General features: G+C 41.7%; 1 protein-coding gene across 4 annotated transcripts in view; it reads right to left on the bottom strand.

Moving 5' to 3' along the window:
- AZI2 (5-azacytidine induced 2) overlaps nt 1-23,969 on the bottom strand; it is a 171,953-nt gene that overhangs the window by 132,551 nt on the left and 15,433 nt on the right. For 3 of the 4 annotated variants that reach the window (XM_086942121.1, XM_086942120.1, XM_086942122.1), the window contains exons 2-3: nt 19,411-19,522; nt 8,154-8,377 (exon numbers count right to left, since the gene is read on the bottom strand). In XM_086942121.1, coding sequence (XP_086798247.1) covers nt 8,154-8,372 — 219 coding nt within the window. In that variant the 5' untranslated portion in view covers nt 8,373-8,377; nt 19,411-19,522. The remainder of the gene's footprint in view (nt 1-8,153; nt 8,378-19,410; nt 19,523-23,969) is intronic. The other variant, XM_086942123.1, reaches the window with a different exon arrangement.

Genomic DNA, 23,969 nt, shown 5'->3' with positions numbered 1-23,969 from the left:
ATTTCTCTAGAATGTTTTGCACTTCGTTTCTATGTTGGCTAAGAATTAAAGCACACGAATACTACTTGGTACACATGTGCTACATGTAATCATAAAATAAAAACCACATTAAATGACAGCATGATCCAGACCAACACAATTACCTAAGAGGCGGCAATCCGAAATAAAATCAGCAATTAAAGATGGTAGATAGACAGGCAATATCATCCCTTTTGCAAAAGGTCACAACCACTGGCAAAACCAAAGCATATGGCTTTTTGTAAGTAGAAGATATATCCAGCTATTCTAGAAAGAGAATTCCATAATAAAGATACATCGTATGCCACAACAATATGGAAGTTTGGCGTTAGGTCCTTTTACAGAACTGTCCGAGCTAGCATTGTTAAACAGCACTTCCACAGAAAGAGTCAGGACAAAAGTTTTTGTTACAAAAAGTGAATTTAAAAGTAGGGCTGTGCCAAATGTGCGTAATTTACTTTTACCGAATTACTCCAATAGGAGAAGTTATGCAAAATGCAACGCTGCCATTCAGCGCTCCATTTTGGCATAAAATACTTTGGACACAAGTACGCTTTTCACGCAAGGAAAAATAATGCTGGAAACAGCATCTTGCATTTTATTGGTTTGAATTGTTGCTGTGAGCCTGCTATAGGATTTTCAACAGAACACATTTGAAACTATACTATGCGGAGTGACTTCAGAGCTTTGTCTTAAGCAAGATTATAAAGTAAATCAGACCTGGGCCTACGCATACAGGACATCACCAAATAAAACACTCAATGCGAACTCCAGAACAGATAGAACCTGCCCCATTTGTTGCAAACGCACCTTTACATGACATCTGCAAGGTGTACAATTCATGTTTGCACAAGATTCTCCTTTATTGCTATGGTCTCTGAATTCATAAGCAATAGAACGTCTGCATGAGCTGGATCCCGCAAAAACATTTTAAACTGCTACGGTTCATTTTCGATAGTTAAAAAATCTTTGCAAATGTGCATTTTCTTTATTTGTGACTGCATCACAACAGCTTTCAAACTTTGCAGCAATAAAACCCGGGTCATCCCGTTCAATCACAAAAGAGCCATCAAGGAAGCCTCACGGTGCTGCTTCTTCACCTACAACTTCTCTCCTTAGCAAGGTAAAATGGCCGGATAGGATTCTAGGCGCCTGGGTGTCATTAGCCCCCACCTGTAGATGGGTGCTCTACCCTGCTGCTGCCACAACTAAGAAACGTCAAATTCTATCCTTCCTGCCTCTTCTCTCCTTCCCAGAGGGCTACCTTTGGGTGCGGCCATAAACTCCTGCCATCCAGAACGGAGTACGGGTTGAAATTCCACGCCTTCCGTCCAAATGCTCTAAAAAAGCAAGGGTTCACGGTGGTACTATTCACAAACAATCATTTTTCTTGGCAATTGCAACAAAAACAATGAACGTGTTGTTTCATGAAGATATACAGTTTCCACCAATTCAATCAATACTCTTTTTAAGTCAAAAAATAAAAAAGTTCAAAGTGCTCAAGTGTTCATGTTGTGGGTGAAGATAGGAACAAGCGTATATAGTACATGTAGAACATGTTGCGATGGTGGTACAGAGTGAATCAGAAGTATCCAACTGCCCTACTCTAGAAAAATAGTTCCACTGATCTTGTTGCTCTACCTAATTAACGGGTCATCACGTGAACAACAAGCATTTGCAATGCAATAGGTCTTGCATTCACGCAAGTTTGAGCTATTGGCATTGTAAATGACAATGCCTTTTATTTATGTTTTGGGTTTTAAGACATAAATAAAAGACATTGTCATTTACAATACTAATAGCTTAAACTCTTTCTAATGCAAAACCTAATGCAAAACCTAATGCATTGCAATAAAGGGCCTTCTCGACCGATTGTTAGATTGTAAATATCAGAGGAAGAGACCGTCCTGCAAAGTCTTCAAAGTAGTGACAAATAGTGCAGTGAATAAGATGTGTGTAAGTGTTGTAAATTACACAGACACAAAGTGTGAAGTGGGAGTTACATATTATCCGAGCTATAAACAGTAACAAAGCGCTCCAAAATCTTTCGCTCCGATTACACAGTCGCGGCTCAGGAGGAAGAGCTGGGGGGGGGCTATTTCCCGCCCTCTAAGTGATTGGAGTGTGCAGTGTGGCATTGTGTAATGTCATTGCTATCAGTGGCCTCATAAAAAACACTCCAGCTGTAGTAGGGCCCAGGCTTCACTTCCTGGTGCAGGGCGGGCTTTGCTTTATGGCAGGCATGGAGTAAGGGATGATAACAGCTGCAGCTCCTGTCTCGTACAGTGCCCTTGCTATTACTAATGAATGAGAGGGGCAGAGGTGGTGGTATTGGTGGTGGTGGTATTGGTATTAGTGGTGGTATTGGTGGTGGTGGTACTGGGGGTTGTGGTGGTAGTTTTGCATTATACGTAGTATTGCGCTGTCCCAAACGTGGGTAGCGTCGCCAAATGCACTCAAAGATGAAGAATTTCAGAAACGTTGTTATGCGTTTGAAGTTGATTTATTAAAGAAAGGTTTTCTTAGTCTTAATGTTGAATTCACATCATAAAGTTCATAAAAAACATCCATGTTCAATTCTTATGATTCATTCGTAATTTCCCAATGCATTTCGGGCCGAAAGCCCTTCATCAGGGGATTAGCATTACTGTTAATGAAGGATAATACACAAAAATTAATATGCAACAATAAATGCACAGCAATTGATATGAATGGTCATTCTTGGATAAAAAAAAAAAATATATATATATATATATATATATATATATATATATATATATATATATATATATATATATATATATATATATATATATATCAACATAGACATTTATATGCATTCATGTTCACAAAGTGCACCACGAGAGTAAACATATAAGCTCAAAATGGTCGATCCACAAGATGGAGCAGTGTATAAAATATTCCACACATTAAGTAGTGATTTATTGGGAAATATTGGGACTGTTGCGCTTTACTCGAACGTGAAATGGGAAATACGCAAACGAAATGGGGAAAGAGTGCGGATGCTAGAAAAAACGTGACTATTCAAATACAGATATGTGTCCGATGCTTTGGAAAAAATGTTAAAGTGCGTCCTATTTAAATCAATTGAAGTTCGGGTACTGACAAACGTAAATGGGAGAATACTGTATCAAGTGAAACTGCTCAAAACCGGGTGTTAAGCCCCTTCTATTTTGGACAATGGTAAACAGAAAGCATACCTAGTTACCGTGGTTCACTCGCGTTTCTACGATTGAGAAATCTCTGTAAAAAACAAAAAAATAAGGAGAAATCATAAGCATTACGGGCACATGTGGGCTGGCTCGTATGAGGTAAGGTTCTAGCGTGCGACAAAATTACTCACCGGTTTCAAACCAAGTGTTCGATTCAAGCTGGCGTGCCGTCTACGGTGGCGGGATGGAATGCGGAAGTCCCGGCAATGTATTTAAAGGGAACGTCACATGACGGGAACGGTCACGTGACTGGAAACTAAAAGAAAGATTCGCGCGAGGGTAGCCTGTGATAAAAGACAGACTAACTATTGTGAAAAAAAAAATGTATCACTGCGAATGAAAGTGAAAATATTAATAACGATAATGCAAGGTGAAAATATAAACAGGCGTGGATCGGGACTATTTGAGGACAAAAGGGTTGGGGTACTAAGCACTGTTAAACAAGTCCAAGAGATGTACGTGTGTTGGTAAGGTGCCATTGCGCTAACATGCAATTAGGTGCAAAAGTGGTCTGAGTAATTAGAGAACATGGGAGTCATAATACATTATCAAAACATGGTTATCACAATATAGTGTGATTCATAAATGTGCATACATTAATAGATGGAATAAACTGATAGTCTGTCTACAAAAAACGATGAAAGTCCATACGATCATTTAGTCCTTTCGGGTAGTTCGTTGTTAGACGATTAATCCAAAATATTTCTCGTCTCAACAAATGTTGACTGTTGTCTCTTCCTGGTAAAATGGCTAGTTGTTCCAAAACAGGAAACCTGAGTTGACTGGGGGTATGATTTTGTGTGTTGAAGTGTGTTGCCAATGGAGATTTAAAGCTCTTGGTTTGGATGTTACTTTTGTGTTCCGCGAGTCTTGTTTTTATTTTTCGTTCGGTTTTGCCGACATAGGCTAAGCTACAGGGGCATTTGAGCATGTAAATTACGTTGCGGCTGTCACAAGTCGCGGACACTTTCAATTTAATGACTGTTCCTTGGCTTGGGTGTCGTACTTCATTTCCTTTGATTATAGCATTTCAATTTCCGCAATTATGACACGGCATGGTGCCTTTGTAAGCAACTGTTTTACCTTAACTTTTTGCGTTCAGTATTTCTTTCATGTTTCTTGTTCGTTGATATGCGAATCTTGGTGGAGTCAAAAAGATGCCATTAAAATCTTCTTCGAGTGCCAATAATGGCCAATGTTTCAGTACAATTTTTTTGATGCAGTGACTTTGTTGAGTATTTGGATATGAATGCTGTTCTTTCTTGTTGTTTGATGCTTTCTTTGACTATCAATAAAGATGATCTGGGTATGTTGGATGCCTTGACCATTGATTCATTGAGGATAGCCGTTGGGTAGCCTCGCTCCCGAAATTTGTCTATGAGAATGGGTGTGTTTTCATTGTAAATATGAGCGGTAGATGATATTCTCTTGACTCATAATAACTGAGAGTACGGGAGAGGTTTTTTGAGTGATGGTTGATGGAAGCGTAATAGATTGTTTGTCTGTGGGTTTGGTAAATACCGTTGTTTCTAGTCTTCCTTGTTTGTTTTCGATCATGACATCCAAAAATGATATTCGTTGAGTCTGTATATTGTAGGTAAATTGAATTCTGTCATTCACCATGTTTAACTCCATGATCGCATCAATGAGGGTTTGTTTGGGTCCTTTCCAAAGAATGAAAATATTGTCTATGTACCTTTTGTATAGGATCAGATTGTCTGTCCATGTGTTGTTGTTCAGTATATGATCCAGTTCGTACCTGTGCATGAAGAAATTAGCGTACGCCGGTGCGGCGCAATTTCCCATGGCAGTACCTGAAGATTGAATAAAGTATTCTTTGTTCCATTGCAAGTAGCTGTGGTACAATGTAAAATTTAACAATTCCATAAGAAATATCATGAAATTTTCATCCATTTCAGTTGACATAAGAAATGATGCCACTGCTTCTGTTCCTAAGTTGTGGGGGATTGAAGTGTACAAAGATTGTACGTCAATGGTGCAGAGTAGCATCACCTTACTGTATACGGTTGCACGTTCTTCCAAAATGTTAAGAAAATTGGTGGTATCCTTGATGTATGTGGACATTTTTTGCACTATGGGTTGCAGATGTTTGTCAAGGTATCTTCTTACGGGTTCATGGGTGGAATTTACAGTGGAAACGATAGGCCTGCATGGAGGATGGGTGGGATGCTTATGAACCTTCGGGATCATATATATGTAAGGAACCGACGGATTTTCTTTGAGAAGGTAGTTATTTTCTTTTGTGCCATGGTGTTCAGGCTGATGGCTTTGTCAATAATGGTTGTTAATACAGTGGTAAATTCCTTGGTTGGATCAGATGAGATCTTGTGGTATATATTGGTATCTGTGACATGGTCATTGATTGTAGAAAGACTATCAGTTTATTCCATCTATTAATGTATGCACATTATGAATCACACTATATTGTGATAACCATGTTTTGATAATGTATTATGACTCCCATGTTCTCTAATTACTCAGACCGCTTTTGCACCTAATTGCATGTTAGCGCAATGGCACCTTACCAACACACGTACATCTCTTGGACTTGTTTAACAGTGCTTAGTACCCCGACCCTTTTGTCCTCAAATAGTCCCGATCCACCCACGTTTATATTTTCACCTTGCATTATCGTTATTAATATTTTCACTTTCATTCGCAGTGATAAATTTTTTTTCACAATAGTTAGTCTGTCTTTTATCACAGGCTACCCTCGCGCAAATCTTTCTTTTAGTTTCCAGTCATGTGACGTTCCCTTTAAATACATAGCCGGGACTTCCGCATTCCATCCCGCCACCGTAGACGGCACGCCAGCTTGAATCGAACACTTGCTTTGAAACCGGTGAGTAATTTTGTCGCACGCTAGAAACTTAGCTCATACGAGCCAGCCCACATGCACCCGTAATGCTTATGATTTCTCTGTATTTTTTTGTTTTTTTACAGAGATTTCTCAGTCGTAGAAACACGAGTGAACCACGGTAACTAGGTATGCTTTCTGTTTACCATTGTCCAAAATAGAAGGGGCTTAACACCCGGTTTTGAGCAGTTTCACTTGTGACAGTATTCTCCCATTTACGTTTGTCAGTACCCAAACTTCAATTGATTTAAATAGGACGCACTTTAACATTTTTTCCAAAGCATCGGACACATATCCGTATTTGAATAGTCACGTTTTTGCTAGCACCCGCACTCTTTCCCCATTTCACTCATTCGCGTATTTCCCCCTTCACGTTCGAGTAAAGCGCAACAGTCCCAATATTTCCCAATAAATCACTACTAAATGTGTGGAATATTTTATACACTGCTCCATCTTGTGGATCGACCTTTTTGAGCTTATAGGTTTACTCTCGTGGTGCACTTTGTGAACATGAATGCATATATTAGCATATAAATGTCTATGTTGATATATATATATTTTTTTATCCAAGAATGACCATTCAAAGCAATTGCTGTGCATTTATTGTTGCGTATTAATTTTTGTGTACTGTCCTTCATTAACAGTACTGCTAATCCCCTGATGAAGGGCTTTCGGCCCGAAATGCATTGGGAAATTACGAATGAATCATAAGAATTGAACACGGATGTTTTTTATGAACTTTATGATGTGAATTCAACATTAAGACTAAGAAAACTTTTCTTTAATAAATCAACTTCAAACGCATAACAACGTTTCTGAAATTCTTCATCTTTGAGTGCATTTGGCGATGCTACCCACGTTTGGGACAGAGCAATACTACGTATCAAGTGGTCCTTTAGCCCCGAAAGGATTACCAAATAGCACCTACCGAACAGCAATCAAAATCTTACCCTTCAACTGAAATAGGAGTGCGATTGTTCTTTCTCTCAAATAGTTCGGTAGTTTTGCATTGGCAGTGGTATTGTTGGTGGTATTGGTGTTTGTTTTATTGGTGGCAGTGGTGGTTGTATTGGCGATGGTGGCAGTATTGGTGGTGGTGGTATTGGTGGTATTGGTGGTGAAGGTATTGTCCAAGATAAACCTGTGGTGAGTCTCACTGTGAATTTACAACCCTCTACATTACATTCCTTAAAAATATAAGGCCCTTGAACAAAGAAGATTTGGCCAAGAAAGCACACGTAATACTTTCTTCTTCAATAGTTAAACTTAACATTGTAAGGCCCTGAAGACCTGCACCTGACATAGACAAGATGACAACTGGAATCAGTCCATCATGAGGCATCCTACACAACTCAAAATGATCCATGGCCAGGATCTCAGGTGTGTAAAATCATGGCAGTCAGTAGTATGAATTAGTTCAACGGGTGAGAGAAATATAAAATAAGGTTCCTCGTTCCTCTACTCAATCTTTGGAGTCTTCCCCGACTCGTCAGAAGAGTGAGAGCAGATATGGATAGAACTGTGGATTGTCAAAGATTTAAACTAGTTCCTCAGGACACCTCAGAATTAAGGCTGGAATTTTTGCATTTGCCGCAGATGCAAATCGCAGCACACACCTGACATTTTTCATCCAGCTTGCCGAGCAGATGCAGAAATAAAATTCAAAGGCACTGTGCCTCTTATGTTAAGAAAACCGTTATACGAAGCAAGTTTATGAGCCACAAACGTGGAACCTACTAAAATATTTAGTTTTTTACCACGCAAAATGGCAAACTGACTTATTCCAATATGACAGAATTAAAAGAACGAGTAGCTACTGGATTCTAAATATTTTTCTAGTCAATTTACATTTTGCAATGAGGTTACTTGAAAGCACTCAACCAGAATGCAAATCAAACTCTCTGGCATCAGGTGCTACACCCTAACTACACTCAGTAAATCTCGGCACGCATACAAATTCTCGGACAGTAGAATTCTCTTCTTAACAAGTAAAGATTGTAGGTGCCTCATACAATGTAGGTTACCTGGTCTTCTAACAGCCTTACTCTTTTCTTAAGAAAAGAGTTCTCCTTTTCAGACTCCTTAAGCCGTTTCTTGATATCTTCATATGCCGTGACAAGTGCAAAGTGTGATGCAACTGACTCATCTCCTGAAAATGAAGAAAGTGGGATGTCCTTATTCCGCTTCCTAGTGTTCTCCGCTTTCTCACGGTCCAAAATGAAGAAGTCATCATCTAAGTCCATGGCAGCTGTTTTAGAAAGAAAGAGAGGTTATGTAAAGAGAATATTCTTACTTGACAAATTTTCATGCAGGAAATAGAAAAAGTAGCTTTAAAGTAAAGTAAAAAATCGGAAAGCATTTAAATACACCCACCTTTCATTGTATCTGAATTTCAGAATAGCTTTCCATATAATCACCGTTTGTGACAATGACAACATAAAAGTTCAAATGGAATAGTTTCCCACCAACTGACATTATATGGTAAATTTCAAATAGGATTCGCAGAGTAATAGTACGGTAGCTGGATCCTTAAATCATGGAATAAGAAACCTTTGAATGTATGTTTTATAGTACATATTTGTATGGAACTAACAAGTCACAAGAATAGACAAAAAGTAAATTGTTTTACATACCATTCTTCCATGCTTTTCAATGCCTTCTCAATTCTGAAACCCTTAGTCCAGTGTTGCCTCATTAAGCTTGTACCACTGTACTATGAACATTTCACTCACTGCTACTTCTAAAACCTTACAGTTTGTCATATGTGGACTCTGGGCCAGATTTTTAGTTTGGGACAGAGTAAAGGTAGTCAGGCTGATAGTGAACTTCACGTCCGCTACCCTACCTTTACTCTGCCAACCAAATTTAGTGTTCACTGCCGACCCTGCTGCGAACCCTATGGGTTTGTATGAACCATTGTCATAGCAGTTTACACAAAGCCATTTAAAAGTTTGGCTTGAATCCCTCGTTAGTGAGGGGCGCTTACAACAAACTTTAAAAAAAAAAAGAAAAATACAAAAACATACTCCCAAGGAAGGAGTTTATTTTTGGAAAAGTAAAAACTAATGTCCCCAACACCATAGGAGTTCTCTCTCGTGGTGTGAGGGTAATTTTTTTAAGGTTTGGCCTGAGACAGCGCATGCGCTGTCGCTTGCAAGACATTTTGTTTATATACAGGAGGCTTGGAAGCCGATCAATCAATCAATCAGACTACTTGTAGAGCGCGCTACTTACCCGTGAGGGTCTCAAGGCTCTGAGGGGAGGGGTGTGCTACTGCTCGAAGAGCCAGGTCTTGAGGAGTCTTCTGAAGGAGAGTAGGTCTTGCGTCTGCCGTATGTGGGTAGGGAGGGTGTTCCAGGTCGAGGTAGGAGAAGGATCTGCCGCCGGAGTTAGTTTGTTGAATGCGGGGGACAACGGCGAGGGCGAGGCTGGCGGAGCGGAGCTGGCACGTGGGGGTGTAGAAGCGGAGTCTGCTGTTAAGGTAGGCTGGTCCAGCGTTGTGGAGTGCTCTGTGTGCGTGGGTGAGGAGCTTGAAGGTGATCCTCTTGTCGACGGGGAGCCAGTGTAGGTCTTTCAGGTGGGGAGTGATGTGGCTGCGGCGGGGGACATTGACGATTAGTCGGTGGAGGCGTTTTGGATGCGTTGTAGTCGTTGCAGGTGTTGGACTGGAATTCCTGCGTAGAGTGCGTTGCCGTAGTCCAGTCTGCTGCTGAGGGCCTGTGTCACCGTTCTTCTTGTTTCGGTCGGGATCCACTTGTAGATGCTGCAGAGCATGCTGAGGGTGTTGTAGCAGGAGGAGGAGACGGCGTTGACCTGCTTAGCCATGGAGAGGGAGGAGTAGAGGATGAATCCTAGGTTGCGTGCATGGTCGGTGTATGTTGGTGCTGTTCCCAGTGTGGTCGGCCACCAGGAGTCGTCCCAGGCTGAGGGGGTGGGTCCGAGGATGAGTACCTCCGTCTTGTCAGAGTTCAGCTTCAGACGGTTGCTCCTCATCCAGTCGGCCATTGCTTACTATTGGTTGCCTTCAGGTCACTGATTTGCTTGTTTCTCCGTTTGTCCGTGCGTACAGATGCCACTTCCTCGCTTTGGCTCTCACCTGAAGCAAGGCCCAAGTACCTGTGTCCTTCCACTGCCCGCGCTTTTGGGAGCTACTTTTTTCTTTTTGTTGAAGCACTCTACAGTTTTCTGCAAGTGGCTCCCTCCAGTATGTCTTTCCCACGTGTATGCTCCCTTCCACCCTCCCTCCCAATTGTCTGTGCTTGCTTGTTCCAGAACACCTACATTTTCCTGGTCCATGCTGACACCCCACCCGCTTAAGAAAAAAAGTGCTATGAAGTGGACACTGAAGGACGCATTGCATCTGTTGTAGCTCACTTGGTTTAGCCCTTTTCCTCACCCCTGCCTTTGTCCTGCACTTGGAACGTTCTTACTGTTTGTGAACCAACATTCCAAAGCTGCCTTCAGCTGACTGGACCCGGTTGGTGGTGGAAGACAGAATAAAGATTCTTCAGCACTTGCCTGGTGTTATGTCTTTTTAACACTAGCAACGACGTGCTGCGAGGGGGCAGCCACACCACCATCCCCAGCTGTACCTAACAACGCTACAGCAGTATTCCAGGACAGCGGTAACTTCAAAAGGATCCTCTGATCTCTTCTGATTTAAGGTACTGTCAATTGACATAAGGGAATTCTCGCTTCTTCAAGTTATCGCATCCACAACCTCAGAGGGTCACTATCCTTTGTGCCTCTGCCAAGTCCCTGTTGGTCTTCAATTCTTCCATTCCTCTGCGGTGTTTGTTCTAGAGCCTGGATTGTTCCACAGGGCTGCACGGTTCGTAACCTTGGTTGTTACTCAGAGACTAATGTGAGGAGTGTTCCTGTTCTGAGAATAGTGGGGCGTAGTTCCTTTTTGCCAAGTTCCAAGAAGTATTCCTCGTGTCGGAAACGTGATGAGCTTCATCTCGTCAAGTCCAGCCATTGGTGCTCACCACAGCGCCACCCTGCCAGCATTGGACTGCCTCACAGAGTGTGGGGCGGGTGCACGGCAGTGATGAACTGAGCTCCGCCCTGTTTCCTCAGAATCGGCTTGGCTGGATCTTCGGCGTCGTTCGCTCTCTTTCTGGGGGGTGGGAGAGTACACAACAGAGATGGCCCATGGCTCTGCCTTCTTCATACTGACGCATTAAGCTTGGATTTCCTCCGCCTTCCTTCGCGGACAGGCACTGCTGTTCGACAATCTCCTCATTTCTTCGTTGACCTGGCACAGCTTTTCACAATCTTCACTGCTTCAGTTGCTCTTCCGTCACCTTATTCTTTTCACTGGCAGGCACAGCAGGCTCCGAAAGCAACCCATCCTGCTACACGATTTGGAATTGAAGACCGTAAAACTGTTAATAATTTAAAAGATTCCGAACAAGAGGTGGATGAAGGGAATGGAGATTTCAATGTGTATCTAGCAACTTGGAAAAACTTTTTGGTAAGGCCATAAATGTAGTGTTAGAATGATTAAAAAATGTTCTCTAGAGTGCAAAGCAAAAATGAAAAGATAAGATCCTACATTACTGTGCTAAAGGGTTTGTCCAACGCTTGTGATTTTGAAGGTTCAACAGACTCCCTCATCGGGGAGCAATTAGTAAGATGAACTAACAACCATAAAATAGGAGAGAAACTATTGGCAGGGAACCCTGATCTTAAACAAGCCATTGAAATTGCATTGGGAATTGAGCATACTGCAGAATGCATAAAAGAGAGAAAGTAAACACAGATTCATGCAATGAAGTCAATGCCATCTCTAAACAGTAAGTAAGGAGAATATCAAGCCAGGTAAGGATCATAAACAAAAGAACCAAGGGGTTGCAAGTTTTAAAACTAAATGTTACAGGTGTGGAAACCCAGCACATCTGGCAAATAACCCATCCTGTCCTGCCAAGAATGCAACGTGTCACAAACGTGGACGGGAAGGAAATTTGTGCTGAGTGTGCTGTGATATTTGTGAAAAAACTGTATCCATCATTGAACAAACTACACCTGTAGAGACCAAACTCGTGTTCCAACTAGAAAACAAAAGATGATAGCATCAAATTTCCAGAGTGTTGTATCACTCTAGACAACAAACAGGTCAAAGTCTATGCGGACTCATGTTCACCCTACAGGAGAGAAAAGCTTTTGATGTAATGTTCCCCAACAGACTAAGTGCACTTCAAGCGGCTGACAAACCAGGAGGATATAATGTTGATCCCATTCCCCCATGTGTTTTTTGCTTCAATGTGATAAAAAAAACTTTATATGGAACGAAGACTGCCAAACTGCATTAATGGCAACTAAGTCATGCATCACCAATGAGCCTTTTTTAGGCAGATTTGACCCTACGAAAACTACTTATTTGTCCACGTATGCCAGCAATAAAGGGTTGTGAGCCAGCCTCACCCAGTGGGTAGGGGACAGAGAGCAAGTTGTTACTTTAAAGACATTAAAAGGAGGTGAACAACACTACTCCGTAATAGAAAAAGAGGCTCTGGTGTGGTTCTGGGCCATCAGACATTTAAAAGAAATGTTGTAGGGTATACCTTTCATCATCAAGACCGACCACAAACCCCTCACCTATGTCTTCACGACCAAAGGTTCTATCAAAACCACACCGAGGATGGCCAAAGGGATTTTGGGGTTAGAAGGCTACAATTTCAAAGTAGAATATGTGCCTGGCAAACACAACATGGTAACTGATTTCCTGTCAGGTGCTCCTCTTAATGTAAGTGCAGACACAGAAGAGTAGGAAGAAGGGGACATGATTTTAGAAGTAGCAGCCTTTGACGAGAGGATTTGGGAGGACTGCAATGTGCTTGACAAAACAGGTGCTCCTTTAAAAGAATACATTAAGGGTGGATGGCCTGACAACAAGAGTGTCTTACCTGAAGCTATCAAGAAATATTGGGAAGTGAGACTTGAATTGTGTATAATTGATGCTATTTATCGCGTAGAAAAGGTAGTACCTCCCATGAGAGTCGGAAGGAAAATTGTGAATTTAGCACACATGGGACACTTGGATCGTAGTCTAATAAAAGGCAAGGTGTGTTAGGAGTATTGGTGGCGAGGGATGGATGCCATGTTAGAAGAGTTTGTAATAGTTTTTATCACTTTTGGCACACTCATTACAGTTTTTGACTGTTAGGAAAACCCCCTTTGTCCCCTGTTCAAGTCCCTACTCGACCATGGTTAAAACTTGCTTTAGACATTACTGGCCCATTAAACCTCAAACATCTGAATGAACGATTCACTTTGGTTCTCATAGACCACCACACTCGGTGGGTGATTACGAAATGTGTTATCCAAATTGATACCAAGTCTCTCATTCAATTTCTAAAAGATACTTTTTATTAAGAAGGCATACCAGATACCATAGTAACAGACAATGAGGTCCAATTTACATCCGATCTCATGAAGGATTTCCTCTCAGACTTACGCATTTCTCACCAGAAAACCACATTGTATTGCCCCAGGGTTAATGGGTTAGTATAACACATGAAGAGTTATTAAAGAATGTCTTCCAAGGGGGCGTGGCTTCAGCGCCGGAGAGCGAGGACAGAATCCCCGTGAGCTCCGTGGTGGACCGGACCCGCGGATGCCTTGAAAACCTTTCTCGCAGCATTTCTGAGCGGCTGTCTACTTTACAACGTCGTCGGAAGGTGTGAGGATCATGTTGAGCCTATCAGTGGCTGATTCCATGCCGTACATCGCCTTATATAAATAGCGGTAATTTCTTTATCTCCGGAGACGCGGGTGGCCACCATTTTGAGCCGCCGTTTCCCGCGTCTCTCATTCAGCCTGCCTTGCGCTGTACCGCTTCTACTGCTTCATAAACAGCTAGGGATGATGAGATTTCCTCTTGTGCCATAACCAATGCTGATGTCTGCTAGTTTCAAGATGATATTAACCGCTTCAATGCTCATGACGAGCTCAGCTCGTCATGAGGCACAGTGGAGCTGGGCTTATGATGAGCTGAGCTCGTCATGAACAATGGTATTCAAAGAATATCAGCACAGGAGGGGAAAAGTCACAACAGACAAGGTGTTAAGTTTTAAGCAGCTTTCTTTGATTCTATGTGAAGTAACACAGCCGCCATTTTAGATATGCTTTACCTGACGAGACTGTTTGCTCTAAGCCTGTCAATGCTTTTACAATGAAGATAAATGTGGATTTTACTACAAAGTTGTGCATTTAAATTGTTTTGACCTATGGAGGAGACTCTCTTGAAGGTTCTTTAATCCCTCTTCGACAGATGTTGTGACGAATAATCCAAATATCTCGAACTCGTGCTCTCACATTCACTCAAGTGTTTTTTTTGCGTGCAGTTACATCATTTATCACTACTTCTTGTGCTGGGGTCTTGTGCTCCTATTGCTGCATTAGTCTCTCAGCCGATGTGAAGACTACTCAAGCAGTATAGGTTCCGGTGGTGTTCGTGCAGTATACATCACTGAGTATCTACCATTACTGTACTTTTTTCTTGGCACAATATCTTGATAGCAAAATGGCAAACGTCTCACCTACTCCAAAACTGTCTCAGACTGGCACCAAACCGAAGAGACCCAAGAATGACCCACCCTCTACCATTCAGTCTTCTTCTAACCCTGTACTAGACTCCATTTTGGAAAAGGTTTGTGGTCTCCAACCGTTCATGTATGCCACAAACGAGAAGCTTAAGCAGATTGAGGAGCGCTGGGTTGTTATGGAGAGCAATGTGTTGAATTTGGAGCAGCGAGTGAGCAATATCCAGGATGTCACTGTTAAAATTCCTTTGTTGGAACAAGAGATCCACAAATTGAAACTGCACACGGAGGACCTTGAAAATCGTAATCGTAGGAACAATCTACGCGTTTATGGTATTCCGGAGAACGTTGAGGGTCCAGACATGCTGTCTTTCATCCGTAAATTCCTACAGGAACTTTTGGATCTCCAGCCTTCCTCTCATCCCCTAAACATACAGAGAGCTCACCGTTTAGGTTGTTTGAATTCCAACACTTCCAAACCTCGGGGTATTATTATGCTTTTCCTTGAGTTTACAGAGTTAATGTCTGTCTTGAAGGCAGCTAGGCATAAACGGTGTCTCCAATGGTCAGGTCACAACATCTTTATCTCACAGGATCTTTCGTCTGCCACGAATGCCCGACGTAAGGAATTTTTGAATCTTCGTCCTCTGATGAGACAGTTGAACATTCAATATGGAATTCTGCATCCGTGCTTCTGCAAAATAACGCACAATGGCCGTACCAGCTCCTTTGATGATCCACAAAAGCCTCACGCGTTTCTACAGAGTGTCTCTTCCTCCAACATGGACACTGCTAATTAGTGTATCCCTTCCTATGGTCTTCATTGTAGCATTTCTTGTCTCCACTTTGATCTCTATTGAATTTTTCTCCTAGTTTCTGCCTCCTTTTCTGTGATTTCGCTTTTTCATCTTTTTATGTTTTTCTTTACGTATATGTCCTTTCATTGGCAGCCCGTGGGGATGTGTCCCCTCTTTGGTGTACCCACGCCCCTGTTGTCTTGGTTGCTGTTCTCTTCTCCGATCAGGCCTCTATGCCTCGATCTGCTTACTCTTTTCTTTTTCCTCTTCAGCTATTCTTCTTTCCCATCTCCTGTTCTCTCTTTATCTGGCTTTTCTGCCTTGTCATCTGTGTCCCATGCGTCTGTATTATTGAACGGTCTTTCCTTCTTTATCTGTTCTGTGTGTGGTTATCCTTTTTGACTTCAGATGCATTGTACTTCAGTGTTGTGGTTGTGTTGGGAGTTTTCTCATCTTGGTCAATGATTATTTGTTGTTTCCCTTTTTATATTTACCTCCTTGAAGTGTGTCTACTCCATTTGTCGCCCATCCTTCCCTCCTATCGCCATGTGTAACTTTGTATCGTGGAATGTTCGAGGTCTCGGTCACCCTGTCAAGCGTCAAAAGGTATGGTCTCACTTGTCTAAACTTAATTCACAGGTTGTTTTTCTCCAGGAAACGCATTGTTCTGATGTTGAATCTCTTAAGTTGAAGCGGCAATGGGTGGGGCAAGTAGTATTCTCTCCTGCTGTTATTAAAAAAGAGGGGGTTGCTATTTTATTTCATAAAGCGTTAAATGTTCAAATTATTTCATCCCAGAATGATGCTGAAGGGCGTTGTGCATTGGCTAAGGTTGTTATCCAAAATAAAACATTGGTTTTTACTAAATATTTATGGCCCCGTTCGTCCAGATCCCAAATTTTGGAAAGATATTAAAGTTATGATATCGTCCATTGATTGTCCAGACTTTGTTATTGCGGGTGATTTTAACCAATGGTTAGACCCTTTTTCAGATAGATTATCCTCCAGTAAGTTTCAGCCTGATAAATCTCATAAGAGTTTTCAATCTGCCATTGCCTCTCGTCCTTTATTGGATTAATGGAAAATGTGCAATCCTGACTAGCTTGAATATACTTTTTTTCTAATGTACACCATACCCGCTCAAGAATTGATTACATTTTGGTCAGTAAATCTCTATTTCCCTCTATTCAGAATTCTGTGATTGGTTCCATAGTCATTTCTGACCACGCTCCGGTTTATACTTCCCTAGACCTCTCCCGTAGTATTCACAAGTTTTCCCCAACTGCCACCCCGCTATGTTGGTCATGCTACAAAGAACTGGGTACTCTAAAACATCAGTTATATGAGTGCTCTTCTGTTTTGTCTTTTTGGAATGATGTTTGGAATATTTGCATGCCAATGTTTCACTGTTCCACCGCATTATCACTATTGAATGTTTTTCTAGGTTCATTATCAACTGATATTGATATTGTATCTTCTTCTTCTAGATTGTTGGACCTGTTTATTGCTCTTGCATTTAAAGTTATTTTATTGTGTTGGAAGGATAACTCTAAACTTTCTGTAAATACTTGGTGGAATTTCATTTGTGATGAACATAGGATAGCTATTGCTTCCTCCTCTTCTATTTCCCTAAAAATTAAATCTGATCTCCTTTGGCTCCCCTTTACTACATATCTTTCTTTCAACTCCCCTAGTTGACTGTTTTAAATTTATTCCACATGTATACCCGTATTGCTTCTCACTCTTCCCTTTCTTCCTTCATTCCTTCTTTCCTCTGCTCTTCTTTCTTTTCTTTTCCTCCTGTGTCTCTTCCCTCCTCTCTTTCTCCTTTTCTATACTTCTTTCTCTATTATTGCATAGGTTTTCGGCTCCATGTTCTTTTATGATGTCTACCATTAGCTATGACATATGTATGGTTTTCTCTGTAAAAAAACATTTAAAAAAAAGGGTCTTCCAAGAGCAGAATTCACTAATGTATTAGCAAAATCAGCCTTGCAAGAAATGATATGGGTGTACAGAACCGCACCACATAGTGTCACAGGGGTGTCTCCGTTTATCTCTTTAAATGGTAGGAAGCCGAAAAACAACCTCACTGCTGAATGGTTATGTAAAGACAGCCATGTGTTGAAGACAGATCAGAAATTACCAGAAGAATTGAAACACAACAAAACAAGATATGACAACACTAAAGATGTCAAAACACATTTGCTCAATCCAGGTGAATAGGTACGCATCGACCTTCCCAAAGCAACAAGAAAGCTATTCCCGTTCTTCCGAACCGCTCAAGATACCAAGAGTAGGAAGAAATGTAGTCCAGTTGGAAAATGGACAAACTTGGGGGATGGACAAGGTGGTAAAATGCAAGACTCCCCAAACTGTTCAGGAGGAAGCCGGTCTTATGCCAAAATGCTCCATTTCTCCTCGCAGGTCATCCAGGAACAGTGGTTGTCCAGTTTGGCACAAAGACTTTGTGGTTGGTTAATTTCTCCTGACCATGTGTTAGTCTATAAAATAGCTCGATGTCGTTCTAGCACTTTTCTGTAATGTTCTTCTTTCCTGGTTCAATTTTTCTTCTACCTTACCTGTCCTTCTCTCTCACTCTTCTTTTCTTCTACGTTCTCTCCTGCCCTGGGAGGTGTGTTGTAACTCACTTGGTTTAGCCCTTTCCCTCACCCCTGCCTTTGTCCTGCCCTTGGACGTTCTTACTGTTTGTGAACCAACATCCCACAGCTGACTTCAGCTGACTGGAACCTGTTGGTGGTGGAAGACAGAATAAAGATTCTTCAGCACTTACCTGGTGTTATGACTTTTTAAAACTATTGCTTTTTATCCCTGTTCCCACATGTCTCTCTCTCCTTTCATCATCAGTGTTCCCCCCTCTTTTTGTTGAAGCGCTCTACAGAGTATGTCTTTTGCACCTGACTTCCTCCTATATTTCTTCCCTTTCAGTCGGTTTCATAACTTGACCACCCTCCAGTTGTCCGTGTCTGCTTGCTCTCTCCCATTTCCATTTTTTTTCTTCCCCACACCGTCCCTCTCTCTTTCCATATTCCCACACACCCTCTATAAAGGGGATAAAAGCACTATGGCACAGCCGGTGCTAGCTGCTCCATAGCGTTTTTTCTCTAACTTTCAGCAATGCTGCTTAACAGCAACGCTGCTGAACAACATGGCTAATATACATTCTCAAAGCCAATAGCTTTCCCTTAGGTGAGATTTATGGACTCTGTCAATGCTAGTTGTCTTTTTACTGTCACTCGCCACCAAGATATATCTTAGGGTGACAGTGAAAAAAAAAAAAAAAAATCTGATGGCCCACTATACATTGGGTAGACAGGCCACATTGCTTACCTCTGACAGCCCATATTTCCTCAGAAGAAGATGTACGCAATGTAAATTTTACTCAGCTGGTGTAAACCAGGCAGTCCACCCAACTAAAAATTTGGCGGGCAGACAGAGTTTGTCGGACAGGATACTCCCTCACTGTTGCAATGGAGTACCCTGTCCGCAAACTCCAAATCAGGTCCTCTGATTCAATAATCCACATACATTAGTCTTTATTTGAGCACAGTAGCATTTCCACAAGAAATGTTTTGCAAGACAGCCACATAAAGGTACAAAGGATAATGTCCGACTAGGTGGATACACATATTGGAAAGTAAAGGTAGTTTAATTTTTTTAAGAGCGAACCATAACAAACAATGTATTCATTCAAGGGGGTTTCTCACTGCCTCAAGGGGGAAATTACGGAATATTTTGTCAGCAACTACCTCAAAACCACCAGACAATCAGCAAAGACTCTAGCCTCAACTAATATGCCTTCTCAAGTTGAACACATGATTGGCCCCTTTCTCTCCTCCCTTACTACAAAAGTACAAAACAAAAATTAGGAAGCCAAGACAAAGGTCTGGCATTCAAGTAAAACGTGTGGAGCTGACCTGCACAAGGTTCCCAGAGATGACCTGCCGGTATTTCAAATTTGCAGTGACTCACTGCACAGTCTTTAACAGCTCCTTCATAGTGATGGAAATTTCAGCAACTGGCCTTGACCTGCAAGCCAAAGCCAGACAAAAAAAACAAATAAATAATGTAGATGTTAAAGTATGTAGACAATTCTGACAATGTCAGCAACAAACCCTTGGCTTCAGAAAAGTCGTGCCTTCCCATAGCCAGCAACTAAGGAAACATTTAGAAAACTAGAATTTAAAAAAAAATGACATTTTTGAAGTAAAATGAATAAAATCTCATTACACACTGGAAAGATGCATGTTTCGTTATAAGCGATGTAAGTATAATCTGACAAGGAATATAGTGGACATTACGGGCTAGGGATCTTGTTTTGGGATTATGCTTTTGTATACGTTTAGGGTTAGGATTTTAAGGGATTTTACTCATTCTGAAACTAATTAGAATAGTTTCTTCTGAATTGCCAATATTATGTACAGTTCTTATTGGTTTGACCAAAATATTAGCAGTAAATTTGAAAGGCACTTTGTCTCTGTATCATCCAGGGTTCTCTGCTCCGTCATGCTGTAAATGTGATTCTCTGGGTTAACTGCCTTATTTTGGGTTTATACACCAGTAAAAATACCTGGTTATAAAAACATGCATTTGTCAACTTCATGTGGAGCAAAGCAGCTACGTGATCAAAGTTCTCCAGGTGACATAAAAATGATGGTTCAACATGGACATTTTTACTCAAATGGAAGCAGGTTTGGGAGGTGTGGTGAATGGGCACGGTAATTATTTCTGTTAAATTAGAGAGGTTTTTTCTTTAGTGACACGACAGTTACAGTTGTTTGATCACTCCTTTTATTTTCAAAGTTCAAGGGTGAAAAGGGGCAGGGGTTGTTGTTTGAGGGCATGCCCGTCACTCTCCAAAGCAGACAGCCTTCCTGCTTCCCATGTGTAAGTGTCAGTAAGAGGAAATTCAAATACAGGCTGAAAAGAGGAGAGGGTGGAAACAGCTGTAGTACCTGGACCAGATTGCCCAGATTAATATAAATTCCCCATTAAAGGAAGAGGCCGATACTTGCTAGGCACACTCTCCAATTGGAAATAGATTTTTTTTTAATAAGCACAAACTAGTTCATTAAGTGGGAAAAGTCCTCCTGCGCCTCCCGTGGTGTGTCTTGTATTACATACAATACGCTTCATCATATCATAGGGAATGCTCATTTCGGTTACAGAAGGGAACAATTTGTTGCCAATTCATATGTTCTAATGGGAAATAGCTATTGGGCAATATCACAACAGAGGAACGATCCTGGAGAGAGCCCATCAACTGCCCTACCCAAGGATTATGGGTTGCTTTAGGTCTGGCTTGATAGTGCAGATGTCTGCTGGAGTTGCGGTCACTATTCTTTAAACAAATTATGCACATACATCCAGCGAGCATCAGAGGAGTAAACATCTGCCACCCCATACTATTGACTGTTAGGTATATCATTATATGTCCTAGGAAATGTTTCCATTACAATGTATGAGTGACTATTTTAAAGCTAAAAAGCACAATCAAATTATCACACTGTGTCACATCTCACACATGCATTCAACACAAAAAGTAATATTTTTTCCCACTGAACCAGACATTTTTTGTAAGCTTTTACAGGACTTTAGGGTGGCACGTGGTGGCTGCTTTATTGGCTTTTAAATATGGAGATCAGAAAGGCGTCCCCCAAAGTCTTTGGAGAGCAATAACAATGCTGGAATCGAGAGACTTAGCGCTGCCTCTTTCGGTCAGGCCACATGTTGGCAATGGGGCAGGTTGAATGTCCGAGTGTGAGGATTAGATTTGGATACTGCAATAAAAGAACAGTTGATACCACGACTATTGAGTGCTCGGAGAATCGTTTGAATTCAATTTGGAAAAATCTTTTTTCCCTCAAAGTGAAGGATCGGGTGGCAGATGTTAGTGTATGTAAGGAGACTGAAAAAGCTAAGCTAGACAGTGATGAAGCATCAAGGGCAAGAGTGGCGGATGTAGCATCTAGGAAAGGGAAACACAGAAATGCTGTAAAAGTGTAAGCTGAAGATTGGGTTTGTATTAGAGATGCTTTGTTGTTAAAGAAATGGTTGTCTAAGTTTAGGGATCCTATTCAAGTGATAAGAGTGTGTGGCAATTCAGTGCAGGCATCCAATGGACAATGGTGGAATTTGTCACGAGTTGCAAGGGTAAGTATAACGAATATAGTCGCACTAAGAAAGTTGTGGATGGGATTAAAGGGGTGGCATGTTCTTTTGAAGGTAGTGAGTCTCTAAGAAGGAGCAATTGTTGGATTATTTTAAGTTGTGTAGGTGTTCATGGTCAGGTGATTGCCAGAAAAATGTCTGGATTCATTTAAGTTGTGTACATTGTGTGCTTTTTTGGGGGTTGGGTGTGATGTAGGTGTAGAGTTCACTATGTTTTGTTGGAAATTAAAATGGGTAGATATGTGGTGTAATGTTTCTGTTATTGATGCTCTATGGTGACATTAGTGTTCCAGGGTCTTAAGAAGCGTGAAATACCCGTACAGATGTGGAGACGGTTAGCAGCGGAGGGAGTCTCTTGGGCTCTTGTACTTTAGAGATTAGCTTTAATAAAACTGTTGTTTGGCTTACTATGAAAGTGTCCGTGACTTCATCACCACAACTCGGCAGTATTTTTATATAGTAAATATATGTAGGAAGTACCAAGAAGGATAATACTGTAAACCCATGTATTACATATTTACAAACCTCTATAGGGAGAATGTGGACAACAGAAGAAGTTCTTAACATAACCATGATGATTTTCATCCTGCTCGACATAACGATGCCATTAGAGAGCACAAAAAATAGCCTCGTCTTTCAGTTCAACGTGTGAAATACCGCTTCTTATTGGCTTTAGTATAGCAAGAGATTTGAGTGTAGACATTATTTAACAAGCATTTGCAATGCAATAGGTCTCGCATTAGGAAAGTTTGAGCTATTGGAATTGTAAATGACAAATTTTTTAGTTAGGTTTTGTTTTTGAAAATAGCGAAATTAATAGCTTTGTCATTTACAATGCCAATAGTTATAACTTTCGCAAATGTGACACATATAGCACTTGTAATGCAATATGTGTTGTATTTACGCGACTTACATGTATTGATATTACAAATAACAATGGCTTTTATTTATTTTTACATAATACTTAAATAAAAAGGTATTGTAATTTATAATGGCAATAGCTTAAACTTTTGTAAATAACTTGTGAAGATTATGTTCAGTGTCTTTTATTGTTAAAAACTCCTAGAACAGAAGTGAAATATTAACATCTTTTTGTTACATTTGTAATAAAGCTTGAAACATTGAGAGAACATATTTGAACTAGTTGTTGAATGGTTGCACAGATTGATGTTGTGGTGGCGAATGAGTGATGCGGGGTGAGGAGTGGAGGGGTGAGAGGGTGTGTGAGGGTGAGAGGGGGTGTGAGGGTGGGGGGGTGTGAGCGTGGGGGTGGGTGAGGGTGGGTGAGAGTGAGTGAGGGTGTGTGTGTGAGGGTGAGGGGGTGTGTGAGGGTGAGGGGGTGTGTGAGGGTGAGGGGGTGTGTGAGGGTGAGTGAGGGAGGGTGAGGGGGTGTGAGGGTGAGTGAGGGTGTGTGGGCAAGGAGGTGTGAGGGTGAGTGAGGGTTTGATGGTGTGAGGGTGTGTGTGTGATGGTGTGAGGGTGCGAGGATGTGAGAGGGTGGGGGATGCGAGGGTGAGGGGGTGAGGGAGAGTGAGGGTGAGGGTGTGAGGGTGGGTGAGGGGGTGTGAGGCTGAATGAGGGTGTGAAGGTGAGGAGGTGTGAGGGTGAGGAGGTGTGAGGGTGTGCGAGGGTGTGCGAGGGTGTGCGAGGGTGAGTGAGGGTGGGAGAGAGGGTGTGTGAGGGGAGGTGAGGGTGTGATGGTGTGTGAAGATATTTGTGGGGGTATTTCTAAAGCGCAGCGTTCGCTCCGGAGGGAGCATCTTGGCGCTGAATTTCCTGGTAGAGGATTGAAGACCAGTCCTGGTAGCAGTATGAGTTTAGATGGCTGCCTTGGTGTAGTTATCCGGAAGGTTAAAAATCCAAGTCTTTAGCAGTTTTCTGAAAGGCTTTTCGTGAGTTTGTTGTCTCAGATTTTTGGGCATGCTGTTCCAGGCTTTAGTGGCCAGGAAGCTTAAGGTTTTTCCACCCTTAGTCTTCAAGTTGTACCTAGCGGGGAGGATGAGGTTGTCCTGGGAAGAACGGAGGGATCGACTCGGGTTGTAGTGGGGGAAGCGTCTGGTGAGGTATTTTGGACCGGATTTGTTAAAAGCCCGAAAGGCAACAATCAATATTTTAAAAAGTATTCTTTTATGGAGAGGGAGCCAATGCAGGGATCTTAGAGCTGCGGAAATAGATGATTTTCTGGGCAGCTTTAGGACCAGTCGGGCAGCCGTGTGAAGAACACTTTGAAGCTTGGTCAGAGTAGTCTTTTTTGCCCCCGCAAGGAGACCGTTACAGTAGTCCAAGCGCGAGATTATAAGGGCCA

This window comes from Lissotriton vulgaris, chromosome 10 (genome assembly GCF_964263255.1).
Source record: "Lissotriton vulgaris chromosome 10, aLisVul1.2, whole genome shotgun sequence".
NCBI classification, from domain to species: Eukaryota; Metazoa; Chordata; class Amphibia; order Caudata; family Salamandridae; genus Lissotriton; species Lissotriton vulgaris.
Note: the sequence above shows the minus strand (reverse complement) of the source record. Positions and strands in the feature narration are given on the sequence as shown.